The 18119-nt window shown below is 32.7% G+C and overlaps 2 protein-coding genes across 2 annotated transcripts; both read left to right on the forward strand.

The window, feature by feature from the left end:
- The first annotated feature begins 8186 nt into the window (after positions 1-8186).
- On the forward strand, positions 8187-12084 carry LOC111401471 (plastidic ATP/ADP-transporter-like). The gene is made up of 5 exons (XM_023029210.1): positions 8187-9148; positions 9768-10022; positions 10384-10527; positions 10625-10972; positions 11513-12084. Exons 1-5 carry the CDS (start codon positions 8366-8368, stop codon positions 11858-11860), a joined length of 1878 nt encoding a protein of 625 aa, XP_022884978.1. The 5' UTR covers positions 8187-8365; the 3' UTR covers positions 11861-12084.
- Positions 12085-16887: 4803 nt separating this feature from the next.
- LOC111400397 (protein FAR1-RELATED SEQUENCE 5-like) lies at positions 16888-17664 on the forward strand. Its single transcript, XM_023027813.1, has 2 exons — positions 16888-17133; positions 17224-17664. Exons 1-2 carry the CDS (start codon positions 16888-16890, stop codon positions 17662-17664), a joined length of 687 nt encoding a protein of 228 aa, XP_022883581.1.
- Positions 17665-18119: the final 455 nt, after the last annotated feature.

The following is an 18119-nucleotide window of genomic DNA, read 5'->3' on the forward strand; positions in this document are numbered from 1 at the left end:
ATTAATGCTTTAAACTAGTGCTTACAAATATCAATTTATGTGATAATAAGGTTACCGTCTCATTATTCAATAAAGTTAAGATATATTTTAATTCATTGAAAAATATGATAAATGCCATATCATCTAATATAAGCACCGCATAAAAATAACATTAATCTTACTCTTATTAGTTAGACATGTCACACTATAAAATGATGAATCTTCTTCGAAATTAATGGGATCTCTTAGTTGATGTATATGTGTATGGATACATAAATAGACAATATTTTATTTTTTTTAATTTTTTTTACTATATATACACTTATATATGTGTTTATATGTACACATTTTTATTGAAAATAATTAAATATACATTTACATGTAACATTTCTTAACTATTTTTTCTTTAACATGACTAATTAGCCTATGTTTGACAACCATTAAATGGAAAAAAAAAAATCATGTTTTAAATAGTTATTTTTGGAGAATGCGTGATTTAAAAGTAGGAAAAATATTGAATTTATGTACAGAATATTTATTATGTGAACACATGATTGAAAATGAGTACTAAAAAAAAAAAGTTTGAAAATAATGGTTGTCAAACAGATTCTTAACATTCAACGATTATTTAAAGTATGCAAAATTCCTATGAGATGCAACTTTTAAAAATTTAGGAAATCTATATTTAAATGAATACTATCTAACACCAATAATGCCAAACACATGTCAGCATATCATAATGTCCTATCAAATGGACATAATTCGTTGTAGTTAATTGAATCTGTAATTTAATGTTACTAGTATTGTGACATGGTGTTAAATATTGGTAATATTAAATAGCATTACTCTTTCTAGATATACATATTAAATATAATAAAAAACTAAAAGTATTATATTGTTACAAACTTACCAAAATTTCAAACAAAGTTAACTGATTGTTCATAAATTATATTAGTCTTATTGTACTAAATTGAAGTTCAATGATCTAAATACAAGTATGAAGAGAGTTCAATAACCTCTACTGCAAGAAAGAGCTAGATATGTTTAAAAATCAAAATGTAAAATTTGTTAAAATACCTCATAACCAGGTGACCCCCTTGAAATCTATTTGTTCCTAGACTCTTTATTTTTTTTTTATTTTTTTTTGAGATCAATGCCTAAATTGACTTGAAAAAGAATCAAATTGAAAAGAAGAATTTGTTTAGAATTCTCGACTATCTATTCGATTCTTGACTATTTTAAATAAGAAGATTTTGTTTATTTAATTTATTGACTACCTATTCGATTCTCTCGACTCTATTTATTGAGATCAATGTTCTAGCTGACATTTAAAAGAATTTAAGAAAAATGAAAAAAAATTGAAGTTGATCAATATGATCAACCAAACGTATTTCTTTATTTTAAATAGTGATTTTTTTTGTTTTAATTTGTTAATAAGTTGCTGAAATTACGATGTAATAAAAATGAGCGGATAATATATAGGTAATAATTATGATTCATATAAAATCAATAATGAAAATTAAAAGTTGATATTAGCTTTTAAGTGATTATAAATTTTCCCAAATAAGCACTACACAATTTCCATTTTGCTAGGTTTGATTTATATAAAAGCAGTCCATAGCCTTCCTTCCATTTTCTAAAGCCCACTCATCAATATATAAAAATTTAAGATGACGTGACAGCCTGTTGTCTGGTGCACGCTTTTTATGGGTCCCTCATGTCACTGATATTTTCATACACCGATTAAGCATCTTCCACGTGTCAAATTTGTGGCCGTCAATTCTGTCTGTCCACTTTCCGCACGAGTCCCTCGCATGCTTGTACTAGAGAATATGTCATGAGAATATGTGCAGGAGTTGACATCTGCTGTTTAAAATTGACTGTATAATTTATTGTCTATCAAATGATTAATTGATACTTCATTTTTAATTAATATGTTCAATTTTTCTTTAACTATCATGTGTGCTAAAACTATATATAAAAGACGTATCGGTGAATTATTGAGTGAACAGTTAATTTTGAACAACAGATCTCAATTCGTCAGGTTGGTGACTCTTATTTTTATATTTAAATTGTATATATAAAATCTTTATTGGATCTTTTTTTTCCTTAAAAAATTTATTTTCAATCATATATTCATACAAAATAATTTACATGTTATAAGCCCTTGTTTGAGCTCCTTTAAATAAAAAATACGCATTTTTAAAATTTGTTTTTAATTATATTTTTTAATAAAATAATATTATATATAAATTTAAAATTTTTTCTTACTTTATAACTACACATACTCTAAAAAATTACTGTTCTAACACATTTTTTTTTTTTTCAAAATCTCATTAAAGTGGAGCCCAAACCGGGATTATATTTTTTATTACTTTTAACTATTAATTCTGGAAAAATTTTAGTTCTTATAAATTATATTTAAAAAATAAGGCTCAAGTGGGAGAAAATTTCAATAAATAAAAAAATATTATAAAATAATTCTACCCGTCCACTACCTCTCGTTGCCATCATCAGCTGGGGTTCAGAGTAAATGATTGCGTTGAAGAAGCATACTTTCTGTTAATATTCTCCAATAGACGTTTGCCATGTGTCAGCTATGCAAGTGGCCAATGTATCATTATTCATTTGATGATTTGTTTTTGTTTTTGTTTTTGTTTTTGTTTTTGCCTGATTTGATTAGGACTAGTCATAGCATTGAGAGAAAAAAATATTGAAATTATAAGATCTTAAAATTTTGGAGACATAATCAATTCGGCGATCCACTCGACTGTGAACACCAACCAAGAAAATCGTTATGCTTTATAGCAAAGCATCAAAAGCATTGCACGCATTATCTAGCCCCCGTTTGATTTTTATTTTATAAAAAATTATTTTTTCAAAATTTATTTTCAATTACACATTTTTCAATAAAATAATATTATACGTAAATTCTTTTCTTTAATTTTTAATCACACATTCTCCATTAATTTACTATTCAAAATGCATTATTTTCCTCAAAATAGGGATCAAATAAGGCCCTAACAAACATTTGTAAACTAATAAAAATGAATATTGAATATATGAATTTTAAGTAAGACAAATCGCTTGCTCCATGCACGAACCAAGTTGACTTGTTCGTCCTAGAGGCAAGTCGAACTAGATTTTCCCCCTATTAGCCACAATGACTCACATTGGAGGTTCGTCGGGTCGCATAGACTCATTCAAGAGTCGAGAGGTGAAAAAAAAATATGCGAGTCGACTCAACTTGTCGTGTGACGAGTTTATAGGGCAAGGGAAGTCGAATTTTTTCAAGCGAGTCCCATGCTTGGCTCACTCCAAAGCGAGCATGGGCCAATTCACCTTGTGGGTCGAGTGGAGCCAAGCTTATATTTCGACGAGCTGAATCGAGCTATTTAATGTTTCTAGATAAATAAGTTGATAGTAGTTATACATTTTCACAAAATATATAAATAGAAAGGAATATGAATTTTAGCAGTACTTACAAACACTTGACCAACATAATTGGGATGGTCAGTTCAGAAATATTAAGATAAATAATTGGTTATAACTTTTTGTAGCATGGTTTACACTATGGTATATAATTTAATTTACACATTGTCATGTGACATTACCTATTGGACAATTTAAATTTTAAACAGTTTCTAATTCAATTGATACTTGATAACAATGTAAGTGTCAAACAACGTGTCAAAAATCATCGTACAAATAGTAAAGTTCTTTTATATATATTTAAAAGATTTCTTTACAATGTAATTAAATATTTTTATTTTAATTTACGTTTTACTGTCGAGGGATTTAAGATCGCGATACGATAATTGATTGCACTCTAACTTGTAGAGGCATTTTAACTCTTATTATAAATTTTAGTTTTAACTTTAATTTTAATTATATGTTTAGATGGAAGTTATATTTTTCAATTACAATTTTTGTCCAAAAGAATGTTATCTTTATGTCCCACAATTTTGTCCAAATGTATTCTTTTGAATTCATCTCTGTCTCAGTTTCTTGTTTTAGACTCAGTTGAGTTACGTAGCCGAATTTTGCACTTGAATTTATTTATTTATTTTTTTTCCAGGGGGCTCAATGAATTATTTGGCAATAAACAATAACTTCTCTCAAATTGGTTCTGAATCATTAAACTTGATTGGTTTTTAAATTTGTACAACCTTTTTAACGCGTAAGTATTAAGGCTACGTTTGGTTTAATTTTTCGTCTTCTATTTTCGGTTTCAAAACGGTTTTTTGTTTTCCCCGAAAACGGCGCGTTTTGGACATTTTTCGCGTTTTGGGCATTTATAACTGAAAACGCTCAAAATGATAAAAAATCGTTTTACGTTTTCAGTTATAAATTTTACCTCGATTTCCGCATTTTCAAAAATGAAAGCTGGCCCGAAAACGTCAAACTAAACACAACCTGATCATCTCATTAAAAAATTTAAATTGTTAAAAAAGATGATATATCATTAATTAAACTTTACGTTCAACACATCATTCACATGCAAACTAAATTTAATTTTTTTAATATTTTTTTCGGACACGCGTATAATTTTATTTTATCTAAAGTATACATTATAAGAATGAAGAATAATTTTATTTATTTAAATTTTATGTATACACCTGATAAAGAGTATTTGGACGGCGTTGCCTTGAATTTACGTTTTGAAGAATTTTCCCTTTCCAGTTTGCACATAGACCATACTTGCACCATTTCTTTTGACTTGGAAAAGTAGGTTAACGTTATGGGTCCTTTTGGCCACATAATTGAGATTAGTACTAGTTTCTTGCTCAAATTGGTTTGATTTTGTTTTAAATTGTTGAAAAGTATTTTGTTGTTTTCCTTATTTCTACCTTGCTTTTTCTTCTAATAATACTAGGTTATGTAATACATCTATTCATTTAATCTAAGAGAATACTAGTATTTATTTCAATCATGACATGTAAAAGTTTGTGACAACGTCCACCTAACATGGAACCAAAGTAGATGCCACCTCTGCCTCCCGGGACACATCCCAACTGGCGAATGACGGAATTCTTCAAGACGGTTAGTTCAGAGGTTGTGAGTTCAATTCATGGGGCTCTTGGAAGGCAGGAGTTATTTGGAAGGCAAGACGCATACATGGGTTTGACTCCCTCGGCACTTTTACAGTTCAGTTGGGAGGACTCTTGGACTCTGGTCAGTTTGGGGCACAACCCGCAGTTTACCTGGTCTACGTGAAGAGGGGCTGGATTGTAAGCTCCAGGATTAGTCGCTGTAAGGCGGATATCTGAGTATAAAAAAATAAAAAATAAAAAGTAAACTATTTTGTATAAAAGTGTGTGCGCATCTACCATTCTCCTTCATGTATTTTGTATTAAATGCTGAGTTTTATATTTTTTCTTTGCATGGTAATTTTACTTGTGTACATAACTCCACCCCGAGTGGAGCTAAAGTGGGTACCATATAGGATCTCGTTGCATAACTTCAATCATGCCTAGGCCATGAGATGAGCATATAATAAGCTCGACATAGCATGAATATTTCGACATGTGCTTTTAAGTCCCAAGCCTAGCATAAATATTGGGTTTGGACTTGGAGAATTATTACTATACTCACACTTTGTGTGGAGTCAAAATGACACCACGCAAGGATGTCAAAAAATAAAAATAAAAAATAATAATAATAAAAAAATAAAATTAAGTACTATTACAATCAACCCTGTACTCGTGGGGACATTGACATGTACAGGGCGAGAATTCCTTGCTCATCGAGTTCACAAGGTGAGGCTCGAGTTCAGAGTGGGGACAGGTATTGCTTGCCCACCTCATTTGCCATTATTTTCAAAAACCAAATTTAAAGGGGAAAAATAAAAAAATAAATAAAATATTTAATGGGTTATTAAACAGGACAAATGAGTTCCATGCCTCGTCTTGCACGAACCATCTTAAGGTGCATGGGGTGAAAAATGCCCCGCGGGGTAGGACTTACACTGCTCAAGCCCGCCCCAATACCGCTCATCTTTAACATGAATTCAAAAATAATTCATAATCCGAAAAATAAATTATGAAAGGCAAATAAAACAATGATAAATTTCAACACAAAATCATAATTAGAGTTTAAAAAAGGAAAAAAGAAAAAAAAAACATGAAACTAACCTATCAAACATAACGCGAGTTAGCCTGTTAGTGGAGATTAAAATCATAATTTTAGAAAATTTTAATAAAAATTGATGAAATATATAGTTGAAAAGTTGTCGGACCCATAAAATGTGTGATTAAAATTCATTGTTGATTTTAACATAGATTAACATCTAAATTATAATCGATATCAAACATGGGTTAGTCTTATTTATAGACCGGCCAATGGCCGCACAGGTGGAACCGGCAGCAATGAGGACTACACTTCGCGTAGCAGGCAGCTTGGAATAAAATGCACATATCCTTTGGCATGAAAAATCGAATTGCAATCCGTACGTTGCATTGAGCTTCAAATTCAATAAGATTTTCAATAATGTATTATTCTCGTGGAGCTCTAAAATGTTCACTTAATCTTGTATTCGGCGCCTATCGTCTCTCCTTTATTTGCCCTAATGCGTTCTTCATACTTAATTTTGTAAGATATAAAAACACAATGAAAATGAATAGATACTCGAGTAAATCACTAGAAATTGTATAACTTTTATCAACAGGCAATACGAATTCGGTTGGATATTGGCTAAAAGAAATCAACTTTCACATATATATTCGATACGTCTGAACTCACGAAGGAAAATCAATATTAAAATTTCTATTTATTAAGAATGTCTTCTCCTTGGGAAGAAAGATGACAATGCTTTCCAAGAAAATAATTGATATATTTTAAATCAAATGTTAGTTTTCTTTATTTTTGCTAAAACAAGAGCCATCTTTCCGCTATAGTTCACCATCGGACGGTTGGGGATGGTACTTGTAGAGTTCAACAAGTGAGCTAAAAAAATTTAGGTGATGAGTACATGATATTAAATGATAAATTAATTTAAATACAATATCATATTATTCATTTAATTTAAACAATAAAATGTGATCATGTAAACCGGTGCTTTAACACCATTGATATTATTCAAAATATAAATATTACTTTCAATCATACATTTGACCAAATTTTTGGGTTTTCATTTTTGTACCTAAAATTGACCAATGCAATAGTCCAAAGAACAAAAAATAAAAATAAAAATAGAGTAACGATATTTACTCCCTGTTTGGTTCCATTTTTTTATCATTAAAATGAAAAATATGACCGTTATCCATCATATCAAACCACTAAATTTGAATTTCTATCTCTAGTGTGGGGTCCATAAAAACTATATTTTTCATTTTCATTCTTTCAAAAATGAAAAACAAACGGGGGCTTAGTACTGTCAATCTAGATAATAACAATAATGATATTAAATTATAGGTTCAATTATCTAATATGACTTATAGTTTGTTGACATCTAGATTGATACCACTTAGCCAGATTGAAAAATAAGGAGTGAAGATAAAGACTGATGTGTCATCAAATGATCGAGTATTTTCGTTTTAATTTTTCAAACTATTCAATCATATATTGACACGTGTTCCATCTGAATTTAAGTTTGGATGTGACGCATGATTGACTAATATTTAATATCATTAAGGGGGTATTTGAGCCACATTATTTTAAAATTATGCATTTTTGAATAGTGCATTGATGAGAAATGTGTGTTTAAAAAATAAGGAAATTTTTTTGATTTGTGTGTAATATTATTTTATTGAAAAATATATGATTGAAATAATATCAAATCACTGTTTAAAAATATATTTTTTTGAAATAATGTGACTCAAACAAGCCCTAAATAACATTACTAAAATAAAAATAAAAAATAAAAAATCCCAACGAGGTATTTATATAGCTTTCCAATACACGTCTAACGTTGGTATGAAAAGCACTTTCCTCACATGATTCGCTTGCACTTTTAGTTGGATACTTCCAAGATCCGGACTTGATTGATTGCTATTCTTTTCTTCCTACTTTCCTCTTCACAAATTTCCTTGCAATTAGCGGTCAAAAATAATTGTCTAATTATTTACTAATAAAAGGAAAAGAAAAATGCACAGTTTAAAATAAAAATATCAATTTTTTATTTTCTGAAAACAAAATTTTTTCCTCACTGTATTTTGTTTCCCAGGATTTTTTTATATTATTTTTCCTTATTTATGTGTACTCAAGAATCCCAATTCAGGGTTCAATTCCCAGTGATATATAAGATATTTGTATATCTTTATCGGCGTCAGCCCTCGTGGGAGTAACAGAACCATCTTCTTCATCTCCCAGCCTTATCTCCTCTTATTTTCAGTTCATAAAAATTGTATCATTGAGTTTCTTGAGGAACTTCTGTGCATAGAGAAAAATGCACGCAGTTTTACAGACAAAAGGGCTTCTTTCTTTACCCTCAAACCCCAGAACCAGAGCTTTTCATCCACCACCATCACAGGGGTTGAGGCATAGATTCAATCCTTTGCATTCCTTGTTGTTAAAACCGAAATCTTTTAATGTGTCCTCTTTATCTCTTGATGGGTCTTCAAAATTTCAAGGATTTGTGACAAAACCCCAATTGGTTGGGCAAAAGAACAGGACTTTCCCTATCTGCAGGGCCGAGGCAGCTGCAGCATCAGGTGATGGGCAACCTGTGTATGGAGAGAAAGAGTCGCCAAAGTTTATGGGCATGGAGCTTGTGACCCTTAAGAAAATTATACCACTTGGGATGATGTTTTTTTGTATTCTGTTCAATTATACAATTCTTAGGGACACTAAGGATGTGTTGGTGGTAACAGCTGAAGGGTCTAGTGCTGAAATTATACCTTTCTTGAAAACATGGGTGAACTTGCCTATGGCTGTTGGGTTCATGCTTTTGTATACAAAATTGGCAAACGTGCTGTCAAAAGAGGCTCTTTTCTTTACAGTTATTTTGCCATTTATAGCCTTCTTTGGTGCATTTGGGTTTGTGTTGTATCCTCTAAGTCACTATGTCCACCCCACAGCTCTTGCTGATAAGCTTCTGAATATTTTGGGTCCAAGGTTTCTTGGGCCACTTGCAATTATGAGGATCTGGAGTTTCTGTTTGTTCTATGTCATGGCTGAACTTTGGGGAAGTGTGGTGATCTCTGTGCTGTTTTGGGGATTTGCTAATCAGGTAATTGACTCACCCCATATTACATCTATGCATATATATGTTTTCAATCATCTGTCTTGTTGATTGCCTTTTGTAAGTAATTCAAAGTTCAAATAGATAAATAGAACTGGTCCGAGATTAGTACACATTCTTGTTGAAGTATCAGCATCTGTTTATATTTATATATTCTCTTGTTTATCTTGTGTTCCATATTCCAGTGATTCCCAACTTATACAAATCGATGTTGTACTTTTGAACTGAATTGGAATCAGGAAACAAGAATTTTTGTTTCAATTGAATTAGCAAAAGTTTTGTTTCTTAAAAAATATATTTTCCATTTTTTTTGATGTTGTCTACTTGGTATAGCCTAATGTGTGGATTCTAGTTGTTGTCAAAAAAGCTTTTACTACTCTATATTCTTAATGGTGGCCCATTTATATATTAAACTAGTTGTGTGATGTTATTATTCTGCGATCAAAGTCGTTCTTTTTATTGTTGTGCTCCGTGATAAGAGAAAATGAAGATAGAAAAATTCTCATTTTGGGAAGTCTATTGTGCCTTTGCCTGCTAACCACATTTATGTGGAATTACAAAGTGATTTGGAGAAACATCGGCAACTTTTCTATGTATTATGTTGCAGATAACTACTGTTGAGGAAGCCAAAAGATTCTATCCCCTTTTTGGACTTGGAGCAAACGTCGCTCTTATTTTCTCTGGCCGTACTGTTAAATACTTCTCTCAATTGCGACAAAATCTAGGTCCTGGTGTTGATGGTTGGGCTATCTCCCTGAAGGGAATGATGAGTATTGTGGTGGTGATGGGTCTAGCTATCTGTTCTCTTTATTGGTGGGTGAATCATAATGTTCCTCTTCCCACACGTAGTAAGAAGAAGAAGGTAATCAACCACATTGATGCTTTTGCTTTATTTGTTATATTCAAATGTTTTATCTCTTATCTAATGAATTTTGTTTTCCAAATGAAGAAGTTTGGAGACATTGGTTCTAGCTAGCTTTACACTTATTTAATAGCCACAACAGAATTGCATTTACAAAACTGAAGTGTCTGAAATTCACCTGAGACTTGTTTTGTCGACAATTTGAAGTTTATACATACTGATATATTTGTGCTGCTGCATTTGGAAAAAGTTGAAGTAATGCCAAGTATTTTGAATTTGTTTAATAGTCTACTAATAGGAAATGAAGTTTGCTGATGTTCGTCAACTGTATTTTTAACTGTTATCATTTATCTTTTGGCAGGAAAAGGTGAGGATGGGAACAATGGAGAGCTTAAAGTTTTTATTGTCTTCAAGATACATTAGGGATCTTGCCGCATTGGTGGTAGCATATGGTATTAGCATCAATCTAGTTGAAGTTACATGGAAATCAAAGCTTAAGGCTCAGGTGAAATTAAACTAGGCCTTTGCTTCGAATATGAACTTTTTTTGACTTCTGTTTGTTACATATCGTCTCTAATTCTTGTGGTCTCTAAATTATGTAGTTTCCAACGCCAAATGAATACTCATCCTTCATGGGCGACTTCTCGACTGCTACCGGAATAGCAACTTTTACGATGATGATATTGAGCCAATGGATATTCGACAAATATGGTTGGGGAGTGGCCGCAAAGATTACACCCACGGTCTTGCTTCTCACAGGAGTTGGTTTCTTCTCCCTGATTTTGTTCGGCGACCCTTTTGCTCCTGCTCTTGCCAAGTTTGGGATGACTCCTCTTTTGGCTGCTGTGTATGTGGGAGCAATGCAGAACATTTTTAGTAAGAGTGCGAAGTACAGCTTGTTTGATCCATGCAAGGAAATGGCTTACATTCCCTTGGATGAGGACACCAAGGTTTGATACTTTCCTTGCCTAGTATTTATGCTTCACTTCATCTTAATATATTGTCATCAATAGTTTTGTAACGTATTTGTTATTTAAAATTAGTACTATGCTGTCAAAGTTTGCAGTGTTCTAAAAAGAGACGCTTAGGCTCCAAACGTGCGCTAATCGCCTCGCTTGCTCTTTTAATTTATTTTTTATTTTTAATTTTTTGCTTTGCTGCCTGGGCTCGCCTATTGTAAAGTTTGGCCTCAACGTCTCGCCATGCTTTACATTTTTTAGAAACAGTGATATTATGATATCAGAGCCAGCTGGGAGATCTAAGTCCAAGTTACACTGTGACCATTTATTATGCATATGTCAAGCATTTGATGAAAAATTAAATTCGGCTTACACGTGTAGGGGCATTTTGAAGACCTAATTTAAATAATTGTATCATCTTTCTAAGGGTTTAAGCTTTTAGATAATGAAATTTCAAGTTTTGGATTTAAAGAAGCTAGGATGTGTATAAACCACCATGAGCACTTCTAATTTTTTGAATGGTTGGATCAGGTTAAAGGGAAGGCAGCAATTGACGTCGTCTGCAATCCTTTGGGGAAGTCGGGAGGTGCTTTGATTCAACAGTTCATGATATTATCCTTCGGGTCACTTGCGAATTCAACTCCCTATCTAGGAGGTGTACTTCTCGTGATTGTTCTTATATGGTTAGCAGCGGCCAGGTCTTTAGATGGCCAGTTCACTGCACTGCGCCAAGAAGAAGAACTCGAGAAGGAAATGGAAAGAGCAGCTGTCAAGATCCCGGTTGTTTCTCAAACTGAAAATGGAGGCAATGGTTCTCTTGCTACTGAAGGTGATTCCGCGAAAACATCATCTGAACCCTCGTCTCCTCGAAATGTGTAATAATATTATCCCATGACCTGCAAAACAGGAGGGTAAGGAAGGATAGAAGAATTTGTCAGATGGTTTGGTAATAGATAGGATTTACTATTATGAATTCTTGGATTATTTTTGTTGTAAGATTTTGTTTAATTTGTAATAATAAGTGGAACCAGTAGGCTTATAATCGACTTAAGCCATCATTTCGAGTCTTCTACAGGCGTAATATGCGAATTTTATTTGTTTTATTTCGCGAAAATGGTACTAATTTACTTTCTTCTTTCTTCTTTCTTCTTTCTTCTTTCTTCCAAGCAGTCCCTTTTTTGGCAAAGATATAACAGTTGGTTACAAGTATATGCTTTCAAAGTTATATTGCGTTTTCTCATACTGAGTGCTTTTAATATTTAACGTCGTTTCGCTTAATGGTATTATATAGGATTTAATATTTGTTTTTATTTACGAGTGGCCATTATTACAACAGTTTAGAGTTATTATTATCGTGAAAAAATAACTGTAGTCATTATTGGCACAACTACTCAAGAAGTCAATAGCCATTGAAGTTTTTTATTTTTTATTTTTTTTTATTTTTTATATCAAGGTGTCCGCCTTCGACAATTATTCTTTAGGTCTGTGATCCGACCTCTCTTCACACAGACCAATTAAACGGTGGAATGTGCCTCCTACTGACTAGAGTCCGAGCACTTCTTCAACTGAATTGTCAAAGTGCCTAGTAAGCCAACTTACGTTGCGCCTTGCCTTCCAAGACATTCCTACCTTCCAGTATATGTCTTGTCTTCTAAGAGTCCCATGAATCGAACTCACGACCTCTGAACTGCCAGCCTTAAGAGAACCCTTCCTTTGCCAGGGGAGAAGTGCCCCGGTGGCACCATTGACGTGATTTAATTGTATAGCCATGTGTACAAAGTGGAGAGTAAAATTTTGAATCACACACTACTTTTTGTTTTTTTATAGAAACATTGTTTTCTACTCGATAAAGTAGAAGGAAATTCACAGCTCTGCTTTTGGAGATAAATGGGAGTTTTCCCAATTCTTGATCCATTCCTTTCTTTTTTGTTGGTCTGAAACATCGTTCTATCTCCATGGAGGTAAATTGATATGATTTAAGATAATGCAAAGCATCATTTACTTGTACGGTTCTTCATGGAAAAAAAAATATAAAATTGACCTGATATTTTAAATAGACTTTTATGTTTTGTTTAGAAATCTATATTGCCAATGATGTGAATGAGAATTAATTTGCTCAATTTCATCATTGAAAGATAAAAAAATTTAAGACCACAATTGCAATTATTTTCCATCGTGGAGGAACACGAAAGCTATCGACAAAAAATCTATAGCACGAAAAATTAGATTCCATCAAAAGGACGATGACATATAGCCTGAAGTCGGAACATTGTAGTTTCATATGATCAGGACGACAAGCTTGAGTTCATCAACCTATACAAAGGGACGAATGGTGAATGAGAGAGTTAATATCTTTAAGTGGATTAAAAAGTGCAATATCATTTTTTGTCATCAACAAAAACGTCTACCCATCGTAAAGTAATTGAAGATGGTGAAAAGCTTTTATATTTGAGTTTAAATTAGTTTAATATGATTAATAACGTTTGTGAAGACAATCTAGGACAATGAAATCTTAGTTTTGAGTAAAATTTGAACTTATAATGAAATGTTCGAGCGTTGCTAGAGACATCTTGTTTAAATTTATAAAATAGATTTGATTGGACAGAGATAGGGAAATTGTTCCTTGTCACAACACAAGAATATCCATGGTAATTGTGTCCAAAGGTCTAAATTGTGTGAATCTTTTTGTATAAATTGGATGAAATAAAGAAACAACGAGATTACATTATCTTTTCCTTCACTTGAAGGTTTTATTAAATACAAGAAGTTAACACGGCATTGTACTGCCCAATTATGAAAGAAGTGTGCAAGTATTAGTCATTTCAAGAAAGAAAAATGAATATAACAAATCCCAGGAAAAAAATTCACAGGGGAATTACAGACCCATCACATGGGTCGGCCCTCATGCGGGGCCGGATACAATATAAAATGGCAAAAAAATAAAAAAAATAAAAGAATGAAAAAAGAAAAAAAGAACCGACTCCATCCATATGAGACCCCTGTAAAGGGTCTGTAAGAGCTAAACATGTACGCTCAGTTCGATTGAAATGAATATGACATGCATGTAAGATGGGTGTAAAAAATAACTTAGATAAATAAATTGTCCAATCTCTAATAATTTGTTGAAACTGTCCCATCTCTAGCAATTTAATTTTTATAAATGTGGGATTTTTTTATTTTTATTTATTTAATTTTTGGGGACACAGGAAGAAAAAATAGAATACATACAAAATCTACTAATGGCCTTAACGGCCACCCTATTCTTTAGCTTGAAGTAATGTAATAATGTTGATAGGTGGAGTTTCCAATATCAACATATTTTCTTCTTGTAATCTACGCAACCATATTTCTCTCTTAGCCCCGTTTGACTCCCATTTTGTGATAAAATTAATAGGGGAAGTAGGTTTTTTTTTTTTAATGAAAAATAAATGGTTGAAAAAGAAAGAAAAACTCGATTTACATGTAATATTATTTTATGGAATATTGTGTGTTTAAAAATAGAAGAGAGAAAAATAAATAATGGAATAAAAATTAATGGGGGCAAATGGGAGCTTAATATACTCATGATTCTTTGTCCCCGTTTGGCCCCCTATCAAATTACATTTTATTTTTCTTTCTTCTATTTTCAATCACACAATCGGGGATGGATCCAAATTTGAATTCAAGATTGAATTAATACGTGAAAAAAAAAATTATACGTAAAAAACTGATTTTTATTTAAAAAAAAAAAACTTTAAAAAAACTTCTTGGGCCAGAGCGAGGGGACTACAGCCCAACCTAGTCTCCCAAATTTCGTCCCTGAACACAATCTTCCATAAAATGATATTGTATGTGAATCGAAAATTTTTCATTATTTTTCAAAAAAATACTATTCTATCAATTTTCATTTCAAAAAAATGAGGGCCAAACGGAGGCTTAATGTTCAGTTGTTGAAATAGGTAGCGACAATTTTCAAGTAAAGCTAGATTGACAATCTCTTAATAGGGTCCCATATTTTCTAATGGACATAAACATTCTTATTCTAGTTCATTTTGTGGCAGTTAAGAATGTAGGCACTAGCAGGGTAACAATACACTACATAAATATTGGCTAACAATAGAATTAGTTCTAAATTTTGCTGATTTATGTAAAAAAAGAATGAAAAAAGAGTCATGAATCGAGTTTCAGTAATCCAATTATGAAAAATTATTCAAATATTAGAAATTTGATGGAAAAAAAAATAAAATCTGACTCACTTGAAGATTCATGGAAAATAATTTAAATAAATAAGTTGTCCCATCATTAATAAATTAAAGTTACACATTAGGGTGTTTCACGTGGGCAAAAAATGACTACTCGATTAATCATTTTTGGAAGTCAATATCGACGTTAAAGCCATATTCCAGCAAGCAAATAATCTTACATTTGTTTACTTCTGCAATATCAAAATGGGCATTTCATTTTAAACGACAAGTTCGTGCTGTGATGATACGTGAATTTTGAAACCGAATTGCCTATGCTTGATCAAGTACTAATTGCTCTCCTGTAGCCCACTTAGCCCCTGTTTGGTATTGATTTAAATCGAATTTTAATTTAAATCAAAGTTAAATAATTAATATAAACCATATATTTTATGGCTTCTACGACTTTTGAACAACATATTTCAAAAACTTTTATCAAAATTTACTAAAATTATAATTTTAATCCTCACCAAACAAAGATATAGACTAGGAGTGCATTGTCCCTCATAACTAGGAGTGCATTGTCCCTCTCATTTCTTACCAACGATATACCATAATTCTGTACCAATATTTTTACATAAATATTTTTGTCCATACTTTTACATGAGGAAAATGCTCATTGTACAACTTTGGGTTATAATTATGGGTTACAACACGATGTGTACGACTCTGAAGCAGTTAGGTTGGATGGCTCAGATGCAAAATGAAAAGAAAAATGTTACTCAACCACATTGTTTGACACAAAGGTTGACACATCTCTCATAGCCGAGGTGTGAGTCCCGTGCGAATAAAATAATGTCTAGCTCTCATGTGTGTGTGATATGTCAACCTTTGTGTCAACCGATGTGGTCATGTAGCACGGCTCAAATGAAAAATAAAGTTCTTGTTCCACCAACCCCACTTCATTTTAGGCGGGAAATTTCTCTTGGAAGAAAAAGGGGCCTTCTATCATCAATTCACCTTTACCCAAATTATAGTGGAAGGAAAAAAAAAACTCTATAGAGCATTATCATAGCAATATACCATACCATTTTTTCAAGGGGCCTGCTATTGAATTTCTATTGGAAGAAACAACTCTGCGATTTCGTCTCATCTGAGCTTGATTTTTTCCGAGAACTCTATCGGACAATGTGAAACAACCCATTTTTTCCGGAAACTCTACTTGCCTTCGAAGAATCTCGACTTATATGGTGATGTCTTGCCTCTTTTAAATCAAGATACTGAATAAGAAAATATCAATCAGATTCGCACAGTTTCTGATTGATATGAGCGTCTGTATGTGCCTCCTTTGAATCAAGAAGCGAATCAAGGCGTCTTTTATTTAGTCTCATTCACACAGTAATTATGTTAGATTCTGGACTTTTGTATTGGAATGCCTTTGCTTTTCTACATATTCTTCCATTGATCGTAGCTTCTGCCATAATCTCATGTATCTCCCTCCAGAATGCTTTGAGCTAAACAAGACACCCCTTATTTTTTCTTTGTTTCAAGGTTTTTTAGGTCCAAAATTAACTGTTAGATGTTAGTTAATTCGAAATCTAATCTTTTTCCTCTTTTTCTTGCAGTTCGTTGTTGGTGGAAATTGGAAGTCATGTTTTACTGAAAATGTCCACTAATTTTATCGTAGGATAATCGATGATGGAGGAAGGGGAAAGTAATTCTTGAGTGGACTCCGAAAATGTCAACATGGAGCACAATATGAATGTAGTTGAAGAGGAAACGTTGAGAGGAGATGAAGTGATTGTGCCGGAGGTTGGTACGAGATTCAAGGACGAAAATGAAGTCTTCGATTTTTACAAATTATATGCTTACAACGTAGGTTTTCCAATGAGAAAAATGAATTCTTTGAAGCCACAGCCTACAATTCAGACAGGTTGTAAAGCCAGGATCTCTGCGTCTGCAGATAATCATGGTTACTGGAGAATTAATACGGTACACCTCGACCACAATCACAAAACAAATCTAACGAAGTCAAGATTGGATTGATGCAATCAAGAACTAAGCACGGTTGTGAAACAAAAGTTTGAAGTGAATGACACGACTGAAATTCCATTGCACAAAAGTTTCAATTCAGCAGTTGTGGAAGCCGGTGGATATGAAAATATGATATGCATTGAAAAGGATTGTCGAAATTATATTGAACAAGTTAGGCGATTAAGCTTTGGAGAGGGAGATGCGCCAGCAATACAGTCCAATTTTTCAGATATGCAGGCAAGGTTCGTAGGATTTTACTTTTGTATAGATTTGGATGACGATTCGCGTTTAAAGAATGTATTTTGGGCAAATAATCGATGTAGGGAATCATATAAGGAGTTTGGGGATGTCGTGACGTTTGATACCACTTACTTGACTAAAAGATATGACATGCCTTTTGCGCCTTTTGTTGGCGTCAATCAGCATGGACAATCAGCACTGTTCAATTGTAGTTTGGTCTGTAATGAGAACACGGATACATTTGTGTGACTTTTTAAGACATGGCTTAAGTGTATGCATGGTCAAACTCCACATGGAATAATTACTGATCAAGGCAGGACAATGCAAAATGCCATTCAGATAGTTTTCCCAAATACAAAGTATAGATGATGCTTATGACACATTTTGAAGATGTTGCCCAAAAAAAATTGGGTATCACAACGATAAGGGTTCAATATTCTCAACAATACATGGTTTGGTGTATGATTCTCAGACAGTTGAAAATTTTGAACATGGTTGGGGATCGATGATCGAAATATTTAAGTTGCATGATAATGAATAGTTGTCGGGATTGTATGAGAACAGAGGTTGTTGGGTCCCTTGTTTCTTAAAAACAAGTTTTTGGGCTAGGATGTCAACAACATAGCGGAGTGAGGGCATGAACGCATTTTTCAATGGGTATGTACACTCGAAAACTTCGTTGAAACAGTTCGTTAAATAGTATG

The sequence above is a fragment of the Olea europaea genome, chromosome 10, assembly GCF_002742605.1.
Source record: "Olea europaea var. sylvestris chromosome 10, O_europaea_v1, whole genome shotgun sequence".
Classification (NCBI taxonomy): domain Eukaryota; kingdom Viridiplantae; phylum Streptophyta; class Magnoliopsida; order Lamiales; family Oleaceae; genus Olea; species Olea europaea.

Coding starts and splice junctions, on each gene's coding strand:
- LOC111401471 (XM_023029210.1), top strand. CDS start 8,366: ATGCACGCAGTTTTACAGACAAAAGGGCTTCTTTCTTTACCCTCAAAC. Junction 9,149..9,767: donor TTTGGGGATTTGCTAATCAG/GTAATTGACTCA, acceptor ATTATGTTGCAG/ATAACTACTGTTGAGGAAGC. Junction 10,528..10,624: donor AATCAAAGCTTAAGGCTCAG/GTGAAATTAAAC, acceptor TAAATTATGTAG/TTTCCAACGCCAAATGAATA.
- LOC111400397 (XM_023027813.1), top strand. CDS start 16,888: ATGGAGCACAATATGAATGTAGTTGAAGAGGAAACGTTGAGAGGAGAT. Junction 17,134..17,223: donor GTTACTGGAGAATTAATACG/GTACACCTCGAC, acceptor GTGAAACAAAAG/TTTGAAGTGAATGACACGAC.